The sequence below is a fragment of the Xyrauchen texanus genome, chromosome 11 (assembly GCF_025860055.1).
Source record: "Xyrauchen texanus isolate HMW12.3.18 chromosome 11, RBS_HiC_50CHRs, whole genome shotgun sequence".
NCBI classification, from domain to species: domain Eukaryota; kingdom Metazoa; phylum Chordata; class Actinopteri; order Cypriniformes; family Catostomidae; genus Xyrauchen; species Xyrauchen texanus.
Genome location: NC_068286.1, coordinates 45,757,231 through 45,777,290, shown reverse-complemented (window position 1 = coordinate 45,777,290; position 20,060 = coordinate 45,757,231). Strand labels below are relative to the sequence as shown.

General features: G+C 40.5%; 1 protein-coding gene across 2 annotated transcripts; it reads right to left on the bottom strand.

Moving 5' to 3' along the window:
- Positions 1–3: 3 nt before the first annotated feature.
- ncapg (non-SMC condensin I complex, subunit G) lies at positions 4–17,426 on the bottom strand. 2 transcript variants are annotated; one of them, XM_052138125.1, is made up of 22 exons: positions 17,358–17,426; positions 16,377–16,494; positions 16,076–16,291; positions 13,199–13,427; positions 12,926–13,071; positions 11,210–11,294; positions 10,930–11,125; positions 10,278–10,427; positions 6,649–6,789; positions 6,383–6,506; positions 5,508–5,597; positions 5,239–5,424; positions 3,786–3,896; positions 3,475–3,594; positions 3,160–3,390; positions 2,459–2,640; positions 2,203–2,365; positions 1,919–2,089; positions 1,004–1,130; positions 837–875; positions 656–722; positions 4–516 (listed from the first exon to the last, which is right to left on the bottom strand). In XM_052138125.1, exons 2-22 carry the CDS (start codon positions 16,482–16,484, stop codon positions 390–392), a joined length of 3,009 nt encoding a protein of 1,002 aa, XP_051994085.1. In that variant the 5' UTR covers positions 16,485–16,494; positions 17,358–17,426; the 3' UTR covers positions 4–389. The 2 variants fall into 2 exon arrangements, with proteins under 2 accessions (XP_051994085.1, XP_051994084.1); XM_052138124.1 differs by having other exon boundaries at positions 5–516; positions 16,377–16,491; positions 17,358–17,404.
- Positions 17,427–20,060: the final 2,634 nt, after the last annotated feature.

Below are 20,060 nucleotides of genomic sequence, written 5' to 3'. Positions count from 1 at the left end.
AAAAACTATTGCACATACATGATTTCATTTTTCTGTCAATAGTTTTATTCTGTGAAAAATTTTAGAAAAAGCATATTGAATAATAATAAAAGTTGTGACCATGTTAAAATGGTACCTTAAACTGGTTTCTCAGCCAATTTCCAAGTGTCAGCTGTTACGGACATGCACCAATGGTTCCAATATTTATTTGTGGTGCAAACCATTCATAACAGCAAATAATAAGAAACTGATGGGGGCAGGAATGAGTAGTTAGGCCTGATCCCTCATTTCTATATTTTTATTGAAATGCAAATGCATGTATTGCAAGCTACGACAGACAGTCAGTTCATGAATATGTTAAAGTGGTAAAATAACTTGCTGCTCTAAATTAAGAGTGCACAAAATCTGACCTATGAACCACCGGCCTCTTGGTTAATGAGGGCAGTGAGATCCTGCTTAGTTTTATCCAGAGCAGCCAGCTTAGCACGGCGACTTGGTCTCACTGATGTTGGGGCTTCAGGAACATTCTCTTCATCACTATGGAGACAACAGGTGTACAAAAACACATGCTAAAGGTTTGACAATCTACAACAGCACATGCATATTTGAGGTATTTAACACAAACGAAACTGCCATAATGTCACAAATCATTGATCAAGAGGTGGAGCAAGCGCACCTTTCATCAGAGGACTCTGCTTTACTGGCTTTCCTCCCATTCTTGGCAGTGGAAGCTTTTTTCTGGCCTGAAAAGACACATCAGACTGGAAACTTTACTACAAATAAATACAACAATTTTATCAAAACTCTACAGCAAGCAAAAATATTATTACAATTCAGTAAAATGGTATAAACTGTACCTCTTTTGGCACGTTTAGGTTTAGTCTCATCTTTGGTCTCTGAAAGGATGCATGGGAATGTTTATCAAACTACTTTCAGGTACAATCAGAGAGTATAAAATAAGGAAGTCCTTCCCACTCCGAGATGTGACTAGAGTGGTAAAGTACATATTTTTGTAAACTGGTACCTCCAATGTTATCATCCAGGGCGAGCAAGGTGGTGTCTTGGTGACTGGCCGATTTAGTAGAACGATCTCCGTTAAGCTGGTTACGAAGCTTCTCAATAACCCTTGTGCAGTACTTATCTTTCAGTTCCTGCATTACACAAGACAGACACCGTTAAACTTGGTCATTGCAGCGATTCTGGATTGTTACGTTCTTTGAAGAACATCTTGGAGTTGCAGTCTAACAACAGGTCCATAAGTTCAAATATGATCTTTAGCAGGCTTATTTAATCAGGATAAGATCTCCGCTTAAAGGAATATTCTGGGTTCAATGCAAGTAAAGATTAAATCAAGCATTTGTGGCATAAAGTTGATTACCACAAACATGAACTTCGACTCATCACTCGATATCTTTAAGGGGGATTTCACGCTGGTAGTTTAGTCCGAAACGGAGCATGGTTCGCATGAAAAGTTGGTTATGTAAAAGCTGATTTGCGGACCATGTCACTGAACCCCTGACTACCTGTAGATGGTGGTGTGAGCTCGGTTGCAGTGAAACTGTGGTGCAGTTTGTTTGAGTGAGAAAGCAACCTGTGCTCATATCCACACTTGTTCAAGAAAGAAAATGACTTGCACATGCATGTTGCAGATTTATGACATCATCAATAGCACAAAAACAATCACACAATTGCATCGTGAGTGACAGGGAAACTTTGTGGGACACAGAAGAGGCGAGGTGCCTTTTATATGTGGGTGAGTGAGCATACAACCAGCAGAGTACTCAAAAAAAGCTAGTTTGTCATCAGATATCATCACCTTCTCCTGGACATGTACAACTGCTAAATTACGGCATGCGACGCACAGAGGCGAAAGTGTCGTTCACTCAGGCGCGCATGGTTTCATTGTGATTACACAAGCATGACATGACTACAGTAGTACCTGTAAAATGTCTTTTAGTAGGAGCTGCAATTCACTGTTGGCAGGTCCTGGTTCAGTGTTAATCTCCAACCAGCTGAGGGTTTTACAGTAGAGACGCACTTCAGGAGCAGAGACGTCCCTCAAGATCTCATTACAAACACGTGCTGCCAGAGAGTCGTGTACGGACACACCCTGCCAGAGATATGTTTGATCATTTTTATGATCAACAGAGATGAAGGTAATTGTCTAGCAGTGTGTGTGATCAAAACCCCTTACTGTTATTTTTGTAATATGTACCATCATACCTGTATGGCAGGAGGTTGCACAAGTGCATTGGGTCGTGTAAGCTCAACGAAGAGTTCAGCCACGTTGGAGGTGTCCACCTCAGACAAAGGAGAGGTCACAGGAGCGTTGAACAGTGTTCTCATGGTTGGCAGAAAACTTTCCTCCACACACTCTTGATTAGCTCTAGATTATAAGCAAAAACGGCAGGATTACAGAAACAACAGTCTTCTGCGTAGCTTTTAGTTTAAATGAGGTAGGATATCCCTGTACAAATACCTGCTCCCTCGGGCATACATCTGTAAGAATACCCCGATGCAATGGCGTAGTCTTAGGTCATCCTCCGTTACAGGATTGTACCATAGCAGCACCAGGCGGGAGAGCAGCTTTGGACTTACGATCCTCCCACAGAACATCAGCTTGGCCAGACCCTCTGCTGTCTCTGTGCGGAGTTCACAGATCTGAAAGAGAGATTTTTTTTATTTGCATTCGATTAAGCATTTTTCCATTTAGAGGCTATATTACAGCACTGGCAATTTGCTGGCTCATGGAGATGCTAAAAAAGTTCTGACTTAATCCACTGTGTGAACAAAGTAGAAACTTAATGAAACTTAACTCAAAAATGTCTGAGGTTTGGAAGCCATGCATGAATATAGTGCAAACATTGTGCATTCAGCTCCAAACAGTGCTTTGCCCTTATTTTTATTTTTCAAACCAGCACAAGCCAACTATATCCCTGGTACAATGACATCAGTTTTAAATGGGATTTGTGTTGTTCTTGTGTGAATGGTAGCCATTACTCTTCAACCGACATATCGGCAAGGCCGATACATTTTCCCCATATAGGCGGTACTTTTGCAAGCCATGACAGCACAGAGAATCGCATGTTTTGGTGTTACCACAAGATAATACAACAATGTTACAGCAATTTATCAAGTGTCATGAGTGAAAGTGGCTATTGTAACAAGGACATGCAGTACCTCACTATCAAGGAAATCTGACAGCATCTTTAAAATGCTCTGCATGGGACTCTCCTCCTCATCCTTAACTATTTGGTTAGAATCTCCATCAGTGTTGTCTGGCGAGTCAGGTGGTTGGGAGGAAGGAACAGCAGGCTTGGCTTGCAGGATGTTGAGGCCGTTCAGCAGAAGCTGGTCAACAAGAGCTCGGAGAGCACTGATTCTGATTTTAGGCTCATCTAGCTGCGTGATCTACACACAAACAGAGAAGATAAATTCCCCTTCGAAACACCGTGAATTCAGTCTTCTTCTACGCAAGTTTGTGATATAAATTACCTGCAAGAGCAACACGAGGTGAGTGTTGGCGAGGTCTTTGCTGTGGAGAGCAGCAGTTCCCAAACAGATAATAGCCATGTTGCGTACAGCAGGGTTAGGGTTGGACACACTTGGTAATATCTATGGAAGAGAAGTCACCATAATAAAAGCAGCACAAGTCAAGTATTGTGTTGAGGGTCCACTAACCAAAGTTGTGTAAGCACAAGCACACATGCACAAGCTAGCATCTACATTAAGAGCATTTAGTGTATGTGTATGTCATTTGTGCTGTAACGTACTTAGAATTGAGAAAAAGTGTGTGTATATTGTACCAGTGACTCTATTAGAGCAGTCATTGTAGGGCAGATTCCTCTCTTGATGTTAATTTGCTTGAATAACTCAGCACACATCGTTAGACATTTCAAAAGAGTCTCTGGATCACTCTGGGAAAAACACACATACACACAGGATTACTTTTCAGCATAAGCCACATATACAACAGGTGCTATTAAAAAATATATATCACACACACAAGTTTAGAATAATAGTAAAATCACCACAACTATGGAATAATGGGAATTATGTTGTGCCCCAAATAAATTGAAATGGTGTTATATTTTAGTATCTACTACTATCTTCAAGTGGCCACACTTTCCTTAGATTTTGCAGACATGTACTCTTGACATTTTCTCAACCAACTTCTTCAGGTATCACCCTGGGATGCTTTTAAACAGTATTGAAGGAGTTCCCATCTATATGCTGGGAACTTATTGGCTGCTTTTCTTAATTATTTGGTCCAAGTCATCAATTTCAAAAATGTTTTAGTTTAATTAAATAAATTAATATGTTGGCACAATTATATTTTTGTCTACAAATCTAATTTCAAACATTTAAGCATATGCCTTCAGATCAAAAGATTTGTATGATCATGAGAAACATTTCAGGCATGTGACCCCAACGGTAGTGTATAGATCTATCTAGCATGCATGCACTTCAATAGTCTAATAATTGGGTTGTGGGCAGGACACCTGAATCTACACACAAGCGCAGGCATTTTCTTGTACATTTACTGTAGGTCTACACTTGTGCTTCTAATGATCAACAGATGTGTTTTTTTAATGGCCAATGCCGATATCCAGAGAGCAGTGTGGCCGAAACTAGTTAATAACAAAAACATAAAATACAAAAAAATAAATACTCTTATTTAGCACTATATTTAATATATTTGAATATGCCCAATTCTCACCACTTAGAAGGTCCTCGTGGTGGCGCAGTTACTCTCCTCAATCTGGGTGGCGGAGGACGAGTCTCAGTTGCCTCCGGTTCTGAGACCGTCAATCCGCGCATCTTATTACGTGGTTTGTTTTGCATGACACCGCAGAGACTCGCAGCATGTGGAGGCTCATGCTACCCTCCACAATCCACGAACAATTTACCACATGCCCCATAACAACCACGAGGAGGTTACCCCATGTGACTCTACCCTCCCTAGCAACCGGGCCAATTTGGTTGCTAAGGAGACCTGGCTTAAGTCAATCAGCACGCCCTGGATTCGAACGTGTGACTCCAGGTGTGGTAGTCAGTGTCAATACTCGCTGAGCTACCGAGGCCCCACTTTTAATTAGCACATTTAATGAGAAGCATATTATCCACGAATAAAGCACATAACACGAGATAAATGTCATTCATTTTGCTCCCCAAAAGTCCTGCATACATGCATGTGGGTGCACTGCACATACACGCACACGATTGATTTGTGTGATGGAGTGAGACTGAGGGGAATACCTTTTCCACATGCTGCTCCTTAATATTCTCTTTGGGCTGTGAGGCCTCCAGGGCGAGCTGGTTTTTTAACTCCTCCAGCTGAGAGATGGACTCCTTCAGCTCAGCTGCACGACTGAAGTCCTGACAGCTGATGCATTCTTCTAGATTCTGCTTCGCTTCCATTATCTGCACCCGCACCTCAGCCAGCTATAGACAGAGCAAACCCAAATTATTTTTTTTGCAATAAGTTGACACCTGTAAGCTCCTGTGGTTTATGAAATATCACTCACTCTGACTTGTTTCCTGCGTTTCTCATTATCATCCACAGGCTCAGCGATGGGCATAATTGGCTCTCTTACATCAGAGATTATTTCAGCAATCTGATAAGCAAATAGAAAACAATTAAACCAACAAAATGGAAGCAACTTGACTGTGGAAATCAGGGTATACACCATCTCAGGCCTAAAGTGATACAATGGTAATCTCAGGCTTTCATGTTTTTGTGAACAGGAATTTTTCTTGGTCTTTTGGAAAAAAATTATGTAAACATATAGTAATGCAAAGCTCCTTCCCCAGTCTATACAGATAAACTGGTTGTTTAAAAACCTGACATCAGTGAAGTAATGCATGTTTGCAACAACATGAAGGCGAGTAAATGACAGAATGTTTGCGAAATCGAAAAAAGAAAAACTAAATCTATATAAGATGGATTTTGTTAAAAACCTTGCCACGGGTGACAAGGGCAGAATAAAACTCAGTGGACTAGTATAAATGTATTTTCCCCAACATCAGGGAGGACTGATTTAATGCAATATATTTTCTAAACATTGACACCATTCTGACTGCCACTTGCTTTCGACATATGCATCGATTAAATGTTTCAGATCTGTAGAAAATAGAGAGCACATGTTGAATTCTGTAGATAATGCTTCTTTGGCAGCATTATCTGCTTGCTCATTTTCAGAGATTCAGCAGTGGCCAGGTAAGTTCATATTTTCAAGGCTACAGGTAGATTAAAATGTTCAGAATTACTGTTGGGTGATTTATTTAGATTCCTGCACTACAAGACATGATTTTGAGTCAGAAAGAATTTCATTTCTGGGTGAACAATCCCTTTAAGGTTATGGAAATCACCGAGGTGAACGAATTAAAAACATGGACTGACCACTTGAAGTTTCTGTGTCTCATCTCGTAAAATGCCAATCAGTTTCTCCACCAGTGGACCAATCAGAGAAGTGGGCGTGTTGGGCAGCACAAGAATATCTTGCAGCACTGCCACCATGCGCTTCCTGGAACAGACCATCATGAGATTAAAACTTAACAGTTAACAAGATTTTAAAGACCCTGAAGAACCCTCACTAATTGTATTTTGCAACCATGATATTCTTCTTGATTAATCAGCAAGATATCAAATGTATTGAGAACTTATACCTTCCACCTTCTTCGGAAGTGTCCAGACACCCTACTAGCAGAATCAATTGTTGGCCAACAAACTCCTGGGTCATCACCATCTCAAGCTGTGTCATATCAGCTCTCTGCTCCTCAGACAGCTGAGAAATGGTCTTCAGATAACTGAAACACAACACAAACGTTTCCTTGATAGCTAAAACGCCAAGAAACATTTGAGAGTGGCAACTAGAGTGGAAGGTTTACAGTACGCAGCACAAATTAAGCTCTTTCTCTTTACAAATATGTAATGTTTGGTGTTCATACTAATGAAACATGTCAATACTAAACAAGAAAAATGACTCTTAGCGAAATGATAAAAGGCCATGTTTAAAACAATTGAGTACACCCTCCTGCAAGTTATAAAATGTAACAAAATATTTTCTGGTTCTAGTTGAGGGACATTGATCAGCAGGTTATTCTTTTGAACAATCAGACACAAATATACATGATCAGTTAAAGTGTAAAAGTGTTGCTTGACCTATTAAATCACTCTCACTGATACAGCCAGGAAACACTTGTTTATTAATAAACAAGTAAAATGTCTCCTTTCTATATTTTACATTATTTATAATCATTACTTTTGCCGGTTCTTGCGACATCTTTTATGTGCGTTATTGGCAGCGCCACCCTTACATGTTAGCCTACATGAATGCGTGAACTGAACTCGTCACAGCTGGACTGCGTTATGATGTCAAGGTCATTTTTAATGTTCATAATTAGGCTAAAAATAGCCTGTTACCTTTATCTTACGTTAATCAGCACCTGGCCTGTCTAAAACCTTCTAGATTTCTAGCCATTCCACCACTTTTCTAACTGCCAACTAATTTCCCCAACTAATGGAAAGGATGGCCGGTTTGATAAGCTAACGTTAGCCTATGACACTATAAACATTTTTTACTCAAAGTCATCATCCTTTTATTTTTAAAATAATTATGTTTCTGGGGATAGGGAGTATTTGTGTTGTGAGACTGTGTTCGTTACCTGTTGCCCCTTGGTGACTGATGCCGACGTCTGTCTTGCAGATGGTGCAGAACGCATGATGAGGTAGCCTGGACATCTGCAGGCAAGGCCATCTCTCACGATAGCGGTCTAAAAATCTTTGTTTTCCAAACCTTTTTTTGTGGCGGTTCAGCCATGGCATGAAAGCCAATGGTATCTTATACGGCTAGTCTGGTTTGCATGAAGCACTGAATTCAATTGAGCGCGAAGCATGTGGATGGGAGGGGGTAGGTGGGCGGCGGGTTAACATGCAGCACTCTGATTGGCCGAAAGCTTTTCACTCCACTTAAACGCTGTGGCTCAGCGGCAGAATCAGCGTCATAGATTGCGTAGAAACTGAAATCAGCGAAATGCGAGAAGTAACAAAATGCGTACCTAGAGAGCAGCGAATCGTACAAGCGTACTTATGGGTCAAAATGCGTGCCGAGTACGAAAAATGCGTACATGTTGGCAGGTATGCTCTCAGACTCTATGCTGACAACAAATGAACCACATGGGGGAGAATTGACAAATATATCAACAATATAGTCTACCTAATATGGTTTTGTCAGGTGTTTAACGAAAAAATAAATAAATAAATGCATCATTCAGATGTTTTTCATGTAATAATTTATGGGCTGTCGGGCTGGCAAACTTTCGACGCACTCTTAGATTAAATGCAGACGATTAAGGACCCAATACTGTGCGAGTTAGGTCCGGGGTCTATCTGTAAATTATTTTTCATTGTTGCGTAAACATCGTCTTCCTACTTATGTACAAACGATTTCATGAAGACCAAAATTGTTTACATTTATCGATAACCCCCTCTCAAAAAAATTGCATTATAGCCTTAAAGAAAATGTTTGGTGAAGGAACCTAGAGAACTTTTTTTGCACAGAGTAGCAGCGGAGTCTTGCAGAAGAGCCGTAGCCGATGTGAAAGCCCAATCCGACCGCGCAGCACGTGCCCCGCTCACATCTCGCACAGAGGACATGTGTAACTGGTGTAAGACAAACTCAAGTGGAATGCATGGTTGTCTTCCACACAGGAAGTATCTGATGGAATTCAAAATGCATGGCACCACATGGGGAGGAGTACAGTGGGAAGTGCATGGTACCCACAGTGATGTACAATGTTGGTAAAGTTCTTAAATGGGGATTTATGAGTGCTGAAGGTGTGGGGGGAATTGCACTTCATCAATGGCATCATGAATTCACAGATGTTCTGCAAAATCTGAAAAGAGAAGTTGCCTCCTCTCCCCACTCTGGGCGGTTGGGCACTTTTTTACCATGACAATGACCCTAAAGATTATTCCAAAGCCACCCCTACATTTCTATGGGTAAACAAGATAGTAGGTCACCTAGGGGTGGGCAATATACCAGTATACATAAACAGGTAGAAATTTGGCAACCAGTATACATTTTGGATTATCGTCTTACCAACGCGTGGCAAGACATTTGCATCTCAATCTATTCACGTAATCATGTACTGCGCAAATTCAAATGGCATTCTTCTCACCACCTAAATATGCTTATCTCACACATGCAGCAGTGTTTCACGTGACCGTTACACGTGCCGTCTCTGAAGCATGAAATTGTGCGCGAGTCCAGCAGACTTCCAGATTGTGCTCCACAGACAAGCTTTGCTTTCACATATTCAAATATTGTCTACAGAGATTACTTAAATAATTAAGACCCTAATGAAGTGGGGCCTGGGTATCTCAGCGAGTATTGACACTGACTATCACACCTGGAGTCGCGAGTTCGAATCCAGGGCGTGCTGAGTGACTCTAGCCAGGTCTCCTTAGCAACCAAATTGGCCCGGTTGCTAGGGAGGGTAGTCACATGGGGTAACCTCCTTGTGGTCGTGATTAGGGGTTCTCGCTCTCAATGGGGCGTGGGAAGTTGTGCATGGATCGTGGAGAGTAGCACGAGTCTCCACATGCTGCGAGTCTCTGTGGTGTCATGCACAATGAGACGTGTGGATTGACGGTCTCAGAAGCGGAGCCAACTGAGATTCATTCTCCGCCACCGGATTGAGGCGAGTAACCATACCACCATGAGGACCTACTAAGTAGTGGGATTTTTTTTTTTTATTTGAGCACCTTTGGGGTGCAAGTGGAGCATCACTCCCCATTAAACATCAGAGTACTCAAGGAGGTAACACCCTAGAAGTGGAACAGGATAGACGTGTAAATACGTCATGAACTTGTACACTTGATGTCATGAAGGGTCAGAGCAGTATTTAAATATTACGGAGGACAATCTTAGTTTCTTTTTAAATGTATTCAAGGGTGTGCTCATTTTTGGCAAACATTTACTTTAACACAGCTGCCTAATTTAATTTTATTTTACAGATATTGATCATTTCTTTCGATTTTGTTATTAAGTATGTGTTTTATGCATTCCAATTTTGCCATCTTCCAAAGAATTGTAATAGTAATCATTCAGAAATAGAAATATATCTTTGGTTAGAAGGGGTGTACTCATTTATGATGCATATTGTAACTGAATTCGAAATACTGGAAAGCAAAGTTGTAGCACAACAGTGTGATTTAAACATGTTGTATGGGATGCAACTCAAATCGTGAGGGGGGAAAAAAAAAAGTGCAAGTGCAGCAAATACTCATTCACCTGTACAGATACTCCGCAAAGATGGCCGCCTCAGGTAGTAATTTCTCCAGTAATTCCTCTCCCTCATCTCCTTTACTCTTGACGAACTCACACAGTGCTCTCCAGTATAACATATTCTCACATGTTAAGGAGCCCACAGGAATTAGCTTCCTGTATAATGAAACACATTTATGAAATGAAACTGATGCTTATACTTGAGACATATTTCTGTCTGTTAACTGGAATTAGTGATTGGCACATCAAAAGTTCTTTGCATAAATGTTCTGTGCTGATTATGGATTTCAGAATAGATTTAAATGGTCAAAAGGTGTTTAATGTAGAGATAACTACACTCAGGTCGCACAAAGATGTTCAAATTAGGCAAAACATTAGAATTTTAAATAATTTTATCACCACTAAACAGGTCATTGCACATTTTGTCAAATATTTGTTTCCACAAGGTCCACTTACAACTAATTTTTGTACCACCAACACTTACCTGAAAAGTTCCTCCAATCTAAAATTCCTCATATGAGACGCTATTAACAATTATTTCAAAATTATTTGGTCAAGATGCAGTTGTAATAGCTGCAGAGCTTCAACCCAAGTGTATACCTCACAAAGCTTAAGACTAAACTCTGCTTGTTCCTGTACATGGATTCAAATGACTGACCTCTCATCCAGCCTGGCACCATTCTGCAGGACCTCATCAGGGCTTGTTGCCATAGAGAAGATGGCATGTAGGGTGGTCACTGCAGTCTCAGAACAGTTTTCCACATCTAGTCTGTGCAGCAACTGCAACACATCTCCCTGGAGCAAGCGAAGCCAAGCAGGCAGCAAATGGGTCTTAACGACCTCCTTCACAGAGTCTAAGAGAGATGAACAATTAACTTTTATACATGTGGACAACTAAATACCTGGACAGTCTGGTTAACAATGCTGCATTCCCTTACCTGCTGAGTCATTGAGGCCTTCATGCAGTAGACTGACTCTCTGAGCAATGGACAGAGCTCTGATATGCACTTTCTCTGCAAGAACCTAGGTCAAAAATGGGCACTCATGTCAGAGTATATACGGTATAAACACACATTAGATTTAAAGGGATAATTCACCTTAAAACAATCCTTCTCTCCTAATTTATTTATCATTATCTTTTTTCTGCGGAACACAAACAAATATATTTTTAAGGATGTTTGAGATGTCCATACAATGCAAGTCAATGTGATCCAAAACTTTCAAGCGCCATAAAAGTATCTTAAAATGAATTCATGCTACTACAGTTTAATCCATGTTTTCTGAAATTATAAGATTGCTATGGGTGTGACAGAGCAACATTTTAAAGGGATAGTTCACCCAAAAATAAAAATTCTCATGATTTACTAAGAATATTTCAGCTCTGTAGATCCATACAATGGCAAGTGAATGGGTGACAACATTTTTAGGATCCAAAATCCACATAAAGGCATCATAAATGCAATCCAGAAGACTCCAGAGGTTAGATCCGTGTGTTCCGATATACTGTGATAGGTGTGGGTGAGAGACAGATCATTAATAAAGTCTTTTTAATTTAAAGTTTTTTTTTGTTTTTTTTAATAAATTGTCCTTGCCCAATTGGTGGCAATATGCATAAAGAAGTAAATTACCAAAATCACAAGAAGGAGAAAGGAAAAAAAAAGACTTAAATATTGATCTGTTACACACACACACACACACACACACACACACACACACACACACTGAAGTTATGGATTTAACAACCAGATTCATCTAGAGTACTTTTATGTTGCCCTTATGTGGATTTTAGAGCTTCAAAATGTTGGCACCCATTCACTTGCATTATGAGGACCTACAGAGCTGAGACATTCTTCTCAAAATCTTCATTTGTTTTCTGCAGAAGAAAGAAAATCATACACATCTGGGATGGCATGAGGGTGAGTAAATGAGAGAATTTTCATTATTGGGTGAACTACCCCTTTAAGTCATTATTCACTATAAATCTAGACATCAGCGGTCTCCTTGGTTTTTATGAAAGTATCTCTCACTTGATAAACACTGGAAAATTAAAATGCAACACATTCTCGATGAATGATGATAATGGGTTTGATGACCTGGAAACTGCTTGCAGCGTCAATGCATCAAAGTTTTGAAGCATGCACAGTGTTCAAACTGTGCTGAATGTCAAGATTTATAGCAAATAAGGACTTGAATTTGGGTCTGTCTCTCAAAGTGATCGCATTTCTTCAGAAGATCCAGGATAAACCACTCGAGTGGTCTGGAGCACTTTTACGCTGCCTTTATGTCCTTTTTGGAGCCCACTGTCTGGCTACAGACAAAAACACACACACGATTTAGGCCCCATTACAGTACAGAGACTGCACTTATCAGAGTTACAAATGACTTGCTCTTATCATCTTATCGAGGGTGCATTTCACTTCTAGTGCTTTTAGATCTTATTGCATCCTTTTAGATTATCTTTGTTTTACACAGAAGAAAGAGGTCAAATTGTTTGAGACAGCATAAGGGTGCATAAATGATGAGAAAGTTGAAAGTACAAAAAAAACAACAAAAAAAACAAAGCCCATACGATTAAATATGAAGCCCACTTCCAATTTCTACACATTCACTGCAGGGTAAACATGTATAAACATGTTGTTGCTAGACAATTTTACCTGATAGGCAAGTTTCCGGACTTTCTCTTTGACATCCTTGGTGCGCTTGTAGATTTTAGAGAGTGTAGTGGCCGAGGGAGCGATACAGGACAGCACAGCACGACGAACCTCAGGATTGGAGTCATTTTCCAGAAGCAGAACATACGCTACATGCACACAAATCCATTTGAATTATTATTCAATGGGTCAATCTCTAATGTGTTTACAGTAAATGCGAGTTGGGACTTTGGTACCAATGGAGAGCATTTGTGCAATTATGAGCATTTTAAGTACCTTTGATAGTCGGACAGTCAGGGTTACTGGGGTCCTGCAGTCGGGCCATGGCCAAAGCTGCCTGTATCCTGACATTAGGGTATTTGTCTGTGACTCTGACAAGCATGGCCTCATGGATCCGGTCGCACAGATCATCATCTATCTGAGCGTTCTCACTCAGACTGCCAAGAAGCTTATTCACCAGCTGACATACACGAAACCGCACTGCATGGCTGTTTGCACTGTGAGACTGAGGGGGAGAACAAGATGGTGAAGATGGATTAGAAATATAATGTAAAGGAAATATCCAGAGGACAATGAAACTTAAACGGCACGATTCCAAAATCAGTTTAATGATAATTTCAGTCATTTCAAACACTTTATTTGCATGCACATTTTGATATTTCAAATAAAAGGAATCTTCAATACAAGTTAACCTCAATCGACAGCATTTGTGGCATAATATTGATTACCAGACACATTGACTCCTGACAAAAATCTTGGGTCCAGTTAGTCACTTACAATGGAAGTCAATGTGGCCAATCTGCAAATGTTAAAATACTCACTTTTTCAAAAGTATAGTCACAAGACAAAGGATAGGCATGTAAAGATGATTTTAGTGTGATAGAATTACTAACCAACCTTTTCTGTGGAAAGTTATAACTTCATTACCATGATGATGTAATGTCAACAGACCATAAAACTACTGTAAAAATGACTTTTCAGCTCAAATAAAACACACATTTTGTCTTCAGAATGAATGCAATTGCTTGTATAAAATCATAAGCGTCACATTTCGGTGTTTAAACTAGAGCAATGATCAGGAAAATTGAGGCAGACTGGTCTGCGATTTCTTTTATCACCAAGATCGGCCGTTACCGATTTGTTTTGCCACACTTTTGCAAGTTATACTGGGTTATATTTTTATGCCCCACACAGTTAAATTATGGTAACACTTTGCTAGTTGCAACATATACTATTACATTTTTAAATTCATTGGTTATGAACCACCAAGGAACAATTGTAATTTTATTAACTAACATTATAATTAATAAAGGCTGTAAAAATATATTGTTCATTGTTTGTTCATGATACCCAATGCATTAACTAATGGACCGTTTTTATAAAATTACCAAAGTGACATAAAAATTGCTTTAATTGTGAATCGCTAATATTTATTTGTTTTGAAAGCGTAATTAATAGTTCTGTTGTCAATGTCAAAAGGTCATTGTGAAACATTGGCAACCAGTAAAACCATGAGAGCATCAAACATACAGCAGAGATATTTTCGAAAATAAGAAGAAAAAAAAATATATCCATTACAAGCTCTACATTTACATTTATGCATTTGGCAGACGCTTTTATCCAAAGGGACTTACAGAGCACTTATTACAGGGACAATCCCCCTGGAGCAACCTGGAGTTAAGTGCCTTACTCAAGGACACAATGGTGGTGGCTGTGGGGTTCGAACCAGCAACCTTCTGATTACCATTTATGTGCTTAGACCACTACACCACCACTCCAGGCGTTATGCTTCAAATGTAATAGATGGGATTAGTGGTAATGTGACCAAAATGTATCCGAATTAAATTGGGATCCTCACAGAACAGCGCTGAGATGAGTGACTGATCAGATATCGAGAGTGCGCATGTTTGATTGACACTACGGGTGAGCACATTGAAGTGCTCATGATTGCTCAAACGGTCTCTTTCGCTCAACACAATGGCTGATTGTCAGGACAGAAAATATAAATACAGTCTTCTCTAACACTCTTCATAGTGTCATCCCCCTTTGATTAAAGAAAATTCAAGAAAAAAAAGACATGCTCTCCAGCACAATAGCAATGACTACATGAATGTATTTACTGATAAAATGGAAATAATCAAAAATAAAATGTGAATTATACAATCATGGTTAAGGAATGTCAATCTGAATGCTTCAGTGGAAACCAATTGTACTCAACATCTGCAACGGTGGATTTGATGCGCGCTGGAGCTTACGTGAGCAGCCGTAATCAAATTTGCAATTGTCATGACAATCACAGCAAGAGTTAAGAAATGTCCTTCTGGCAACATTGTCAAAAATGCAGCATTCGGGTAAGTGATACTTTGACTCTCGCAATTGACACATGTAAGCTGTAAACGCACATTTTCGTGGTATATTATAGGACAGGCATAAGCCAGGAGAAGTCTTCTCGTGGCCACGGCATGATTATACAGTTGAATGCAACGTGGAATGATCGCTGACTTTTGTACATCCGAACTGCTTAGTTTTAAAGTTGCCCGTAACTACTACTCTAGGATCAGTTTCCATCCGAACTGCTCCGTGTTAAAGAATTTAACGTTCAACATTCGGTTGAGTGAAACGCAATTGATTCATGTGTTAATACACTGCATTAAAAAATAAAAAATAAAGGGCAGAGGGATTAGAAGACTAGCCTTCCACTGGCCACAATGATGGCCTGTAATGTCTCTACATTTCTCTTGTATTTATATTGAATGCACAGCAGAAGAGTGGCGGTGAGAAAAAAGTAACGCAAAAGTTTTACCTTTTAATTAGTTACTTAGAGTACTGCAATATTTTAACAAGTTACATTTAAAAGTAATGTTACCCAACACTGCTTATAAAAGCCGTTTTATTCTACATGGCTGCAATGTTATAATAATATGACCAGCCGAATACAATCTTAATCTCAGTAATAGTCCTCTTATTGGACACTTGCATTCATTGTTAAAATAATCATGGCTGACTGTGAATATTAAATCTGAAACTGAAAACAACAGATTTAAAACGATGCTGCAAGATGTCAGTATAAGTCCAAGATGACACAAAGACAACAGTTACTGAGTGCACCTTTAAATCTGAAAACTTGGATGGAAACATAGCTAATGGCACTACCTCCAACAGAAAGCTGAACAGGAAGTTCAAGAACTCGTTGTCATCGTCTTCCTCCTCTTCCTCCTCTTCTGCCTCATTTACAGGCATTTCAAAACTAGCAGCAAACTTTGTGACAAAATCAATGACGTTTTCCACTGCTGGCTCTCGGGTGTAAATGATCATGGCATACTTCAGGCAGCGGATGAACTCCTCATGGAATTCAGTCTTGTCCTCCAACTACACACAGGTTTAAAATGTTCTGAATGTGCTGAAAAATGTACAAACTATATAAAAATAGCTCTAATTGATACTTCTGATGTACCTTATTATAGCCGTTCCTCAAACTGGCCACAAGTTTGGCCTTGTTGTTATGAGCTTTCTGTGCACGACGGAAAGCTTCTTCAATCTCCAGATCAGTGTCTCCAGTCATGTTGATGCTGCTGACACACACACACACACACACACACACACACACACACACACACACACACACACAGAGACACACACACACAGAGACAGAGACACACACACACACACACAGAGACACACACACACACACACACACACACACACACACAGAGACACACACACACAGAGACACACACACACACACACACACACACACAGAGACACACACACACACAGAGACACACACACACACACACACACACACACACACACACACACAGAGACAGACACACAGACACACACACACACAGAGACAGACACACAGAGAGACAGACACACAGAGAGACAGACACACAGAGACAGACACACACACACACACACACACACACACACACACACGAGAGAGAGAGAGAGAGAGAGACACAGAGAGACAGACACACACACACACACACACACACACACACACACACACACACACACGAGAGAGAGAGAGAGAGAGAGAGAGACACAGACACACATTTAGTATTCTGGATTGAAACTGCAGATTAGCATCAATGAGTAACGTTAGAGTTTGGCTTTAAATAGCACACGGTCGGTGTTAAAATATTAGACAGACACACACACAGACGTGTTTTCCAAATGTATAATGTTAAATCAACATGACTAAATCGTTACCTAATGTTTCCTCGCACATTTAGTGATCTAAATAAAAGAGTTATTCAATGAACGATCCCGACAGAAGCAACAACCTCAAAAATACACGATGAAATAACTCCTGATATTATAACTTTAAATAGTTTACATTTACCAAAACGGTATCTAATCTAGTGTTTTCACGTAATATTAAAATATCTGACTAAGACGTTTTGATAAAAGCATGAAATTTGTGTCGTACCTGCAGGAAGTCGGATTTTGAACTGTGAACAACGGCGAAAGCGCCAATTTTTGAATAGCGCTCTCGCGAGAGATACCAGAGACTAATTATTATCAAAGACGGGCCACTTCTATTCAAATGAATGGGGGAAACTGAGCCCAACCTAGAACGGAAGTCCCGCCTTATCAGTAAAAGAGCCAATCACCTTTTAGAAACAGACTTCGCCTGTCAATCAACTCGAGAACGCGCATGCGTATACTATATACAAGCAGGGTAAATCGCGTTTTCTAGCATAATCTGAGGTAAAAGAGCAGAATTTATGATTCCAGTGTTGAAATATTTTATTGCTGATTTGAAATACGTTCTTTGATCGTAATCTTGACCAATCGTTTTTGAGATTTCGGTCTCTCCCCATTCAAGTAAATAGGAGCTGCACTGCCATGACTGGAAATAGCCTCCCGTTCCAAAGATGGCCGACAGTGAACTAACTGACTTTGGAGATGCGGCACTTCTACAAGGTAACCCCCGCTTGCCGAAAGTCTCGCGAGAGCCGCGTTCGACGTTCACGCACTCACATAGTGTTTATTTGGATTCCCACAGAAACCATACACCTACATATACCCCATACACATAACCCTAACCTTAACCCTAAATCTAACTTTAGTAACAGCGAATGAGACTCTCGCGAGATTTGGTCTGCCAGGGCGTTACCTTCAACACACAGCGGCACCTCGTCACTGGTTGTGTTATCGCCCTAATGTTTTTGGAGCTGAAAGGGGTTAAGAAAGAAAGCTGCAGTTAAATCACAGGACCTTGTTGCCTCTCTTATGTATCTGCTTGCACAACAGTTAGTTTAGCTTTATTAATTTCAAAGATCTGGACCTGACATATAAGCAAATGCCTCCATAAAATGATTTAATAGCCTTATCCTCTAATCACAAACAGCTGTGACTGGTTCGTGTCCAGTGCTAACAAATGGAACAGATATGGCTTATTTTGTTCTGTGGATGCAGCATTACTGATCTACCATACTGTTCGGCTGACTTATTGATCAGTTACTCTCAGGCCCATACCCTACTGAAGCCTTGAAAGGAAGGTGAAAAAAAAAAACTTCACTTGGTCAATTTTTTGATTAATGTAGAATGTGTGTAAGGGCAGCCGGAGGAGTTTCTGGTGCCCCCCTAGGGTAAGATGGTGCCCCCTAGGGAGTCGGTGCCCTACGCAGACTGCATAATATGTGTATAGGGAGCGGCAGTACTGGTGGTTTTCCTAGAAGGAGGTGGGGTTACCCCAAAAGGGGGCGACACCACATATGGTTAGGGTTAGGTAAGGGGCTCCCTATTATTGCTGGCGATTTGGAGCTCCTGCCACTTTTTGGAGCAATGCCTGCTGCTATTCCCATCTCTAGTTTTCAGTTATCAATGCCAGTGTAGAAATTAATTATTCACAGTCAGTCATCATTAATTCAATTAATGTATGTAAGTGTCCAATAACAGAGCAGTCACTGAGATTTATGCCACATTCTAAGTCGGAGGTGGGAATACCAGAGTTGAAACTTCCTGTTTCCGACCTTAAATGCATAGTTCACCCAAAAATGAAAATTCTCTCATCATATACTCACCCTCATGCCATCCCAGATGTGTGTGACTTTCTTTCTTTTGCATAACACAAATGAAGATTTTTAGAAGAACATTTCAGCTCTGTGGGTCCATACAATGCAAGTACCAACATTTTCAAACACCAAAATCCATATAAAGGGTGCATTAAAGTAATCCATTTGACTCCAATGTTTATATCCATGTCTTCAGACACAATATGAAATATGTGGGTTATAAATCAATGTTGGTCACATGTGCACACCACAATATGGCGCCATAACCCAACAAAAACATTTCGGGTTTTGGAATATGGGAGTAAACTAATGAAATATATAAGACAGAAAACGCATCATCGCAGTCTGTGAAAAAGGTCTATATTAGCAAAAACATACAAGTCATGAACAGAAAATGCTCACGTTCTTGTATGTTCATACATTTCGTGCAGTGAAAATAGTAAAGAATTTGTTTTTATGTTTCGCAAAACCCAGCTCCCCGTTATGTTTGTTGGTCGCTGCCATCTCGGAAATAACATCAAGTGATCCTTATCGCTGAGGTCAGTTGATCGAACCTGACTACGTGGATAGTTCCAGTCATTATTTTCTTTTATCCCCTTGTCTCCCAATTTGTAATGCCAATTCCCACTACTTAGTAGGTCCTCGTGGTGGCATGCTCAATCCAGGTGGCGGAGAATGAATCTCAGTTGCCTCCACTTCTGAGACCATCAATCCGTGCATCTTATCACGTGACTCACTGTGCATGACACCGTGGAGACTCACAGCATGTGGAGGCTCATGCTACTCTCTGCGATCCATGCACAACTCACCACACGCCCCATTGAGAGTAAGAACCACTAATCGTGACCACAAGGATGTTACTCCATGTTTCTCTACCCTCCCTAGCAACCGGGCCAATTTGGTTGCTTAGGGACCCTGGCTGGAGTCACTCAGCACGCCCTGGATTCGAACTTGCGACTCTAGGGTTGGTAATCAGCATCAGCTGTAGCGGTTCTAGCTTGTTTGGCGCCCTGGGCGAAACCCGCTTCAACACGCCCCCAAAGTAGTTGGGGGCTGCTCGTGCCACCCACCCGCAAGATGTCACCCATGCCTAAGTCCGCTACTGAGCATCA

Coding starts and splice junctions, on each gene's coding strand:
- ncapg (XM_052138125.1), bottom strand. CDS start 16,484: ATGACTGGAGACACTGATCTGGAGATTGAAGAAGCTTTCCGTCGTGCA. Junction 1,131..1,918: donor TACTAAAAGACATTTTACAG/GTACTACTGTAG, acceptor TGTGTAATGCAG/GAACTGAAAGATAAGTACTG. Junction 517..655: donor GCAGAGTCCTCTGATGAAAG/GTGCGCTTGCTC, acceptor TTGTCTCCATAG/TGATGAAGAGAATGTTCCTG.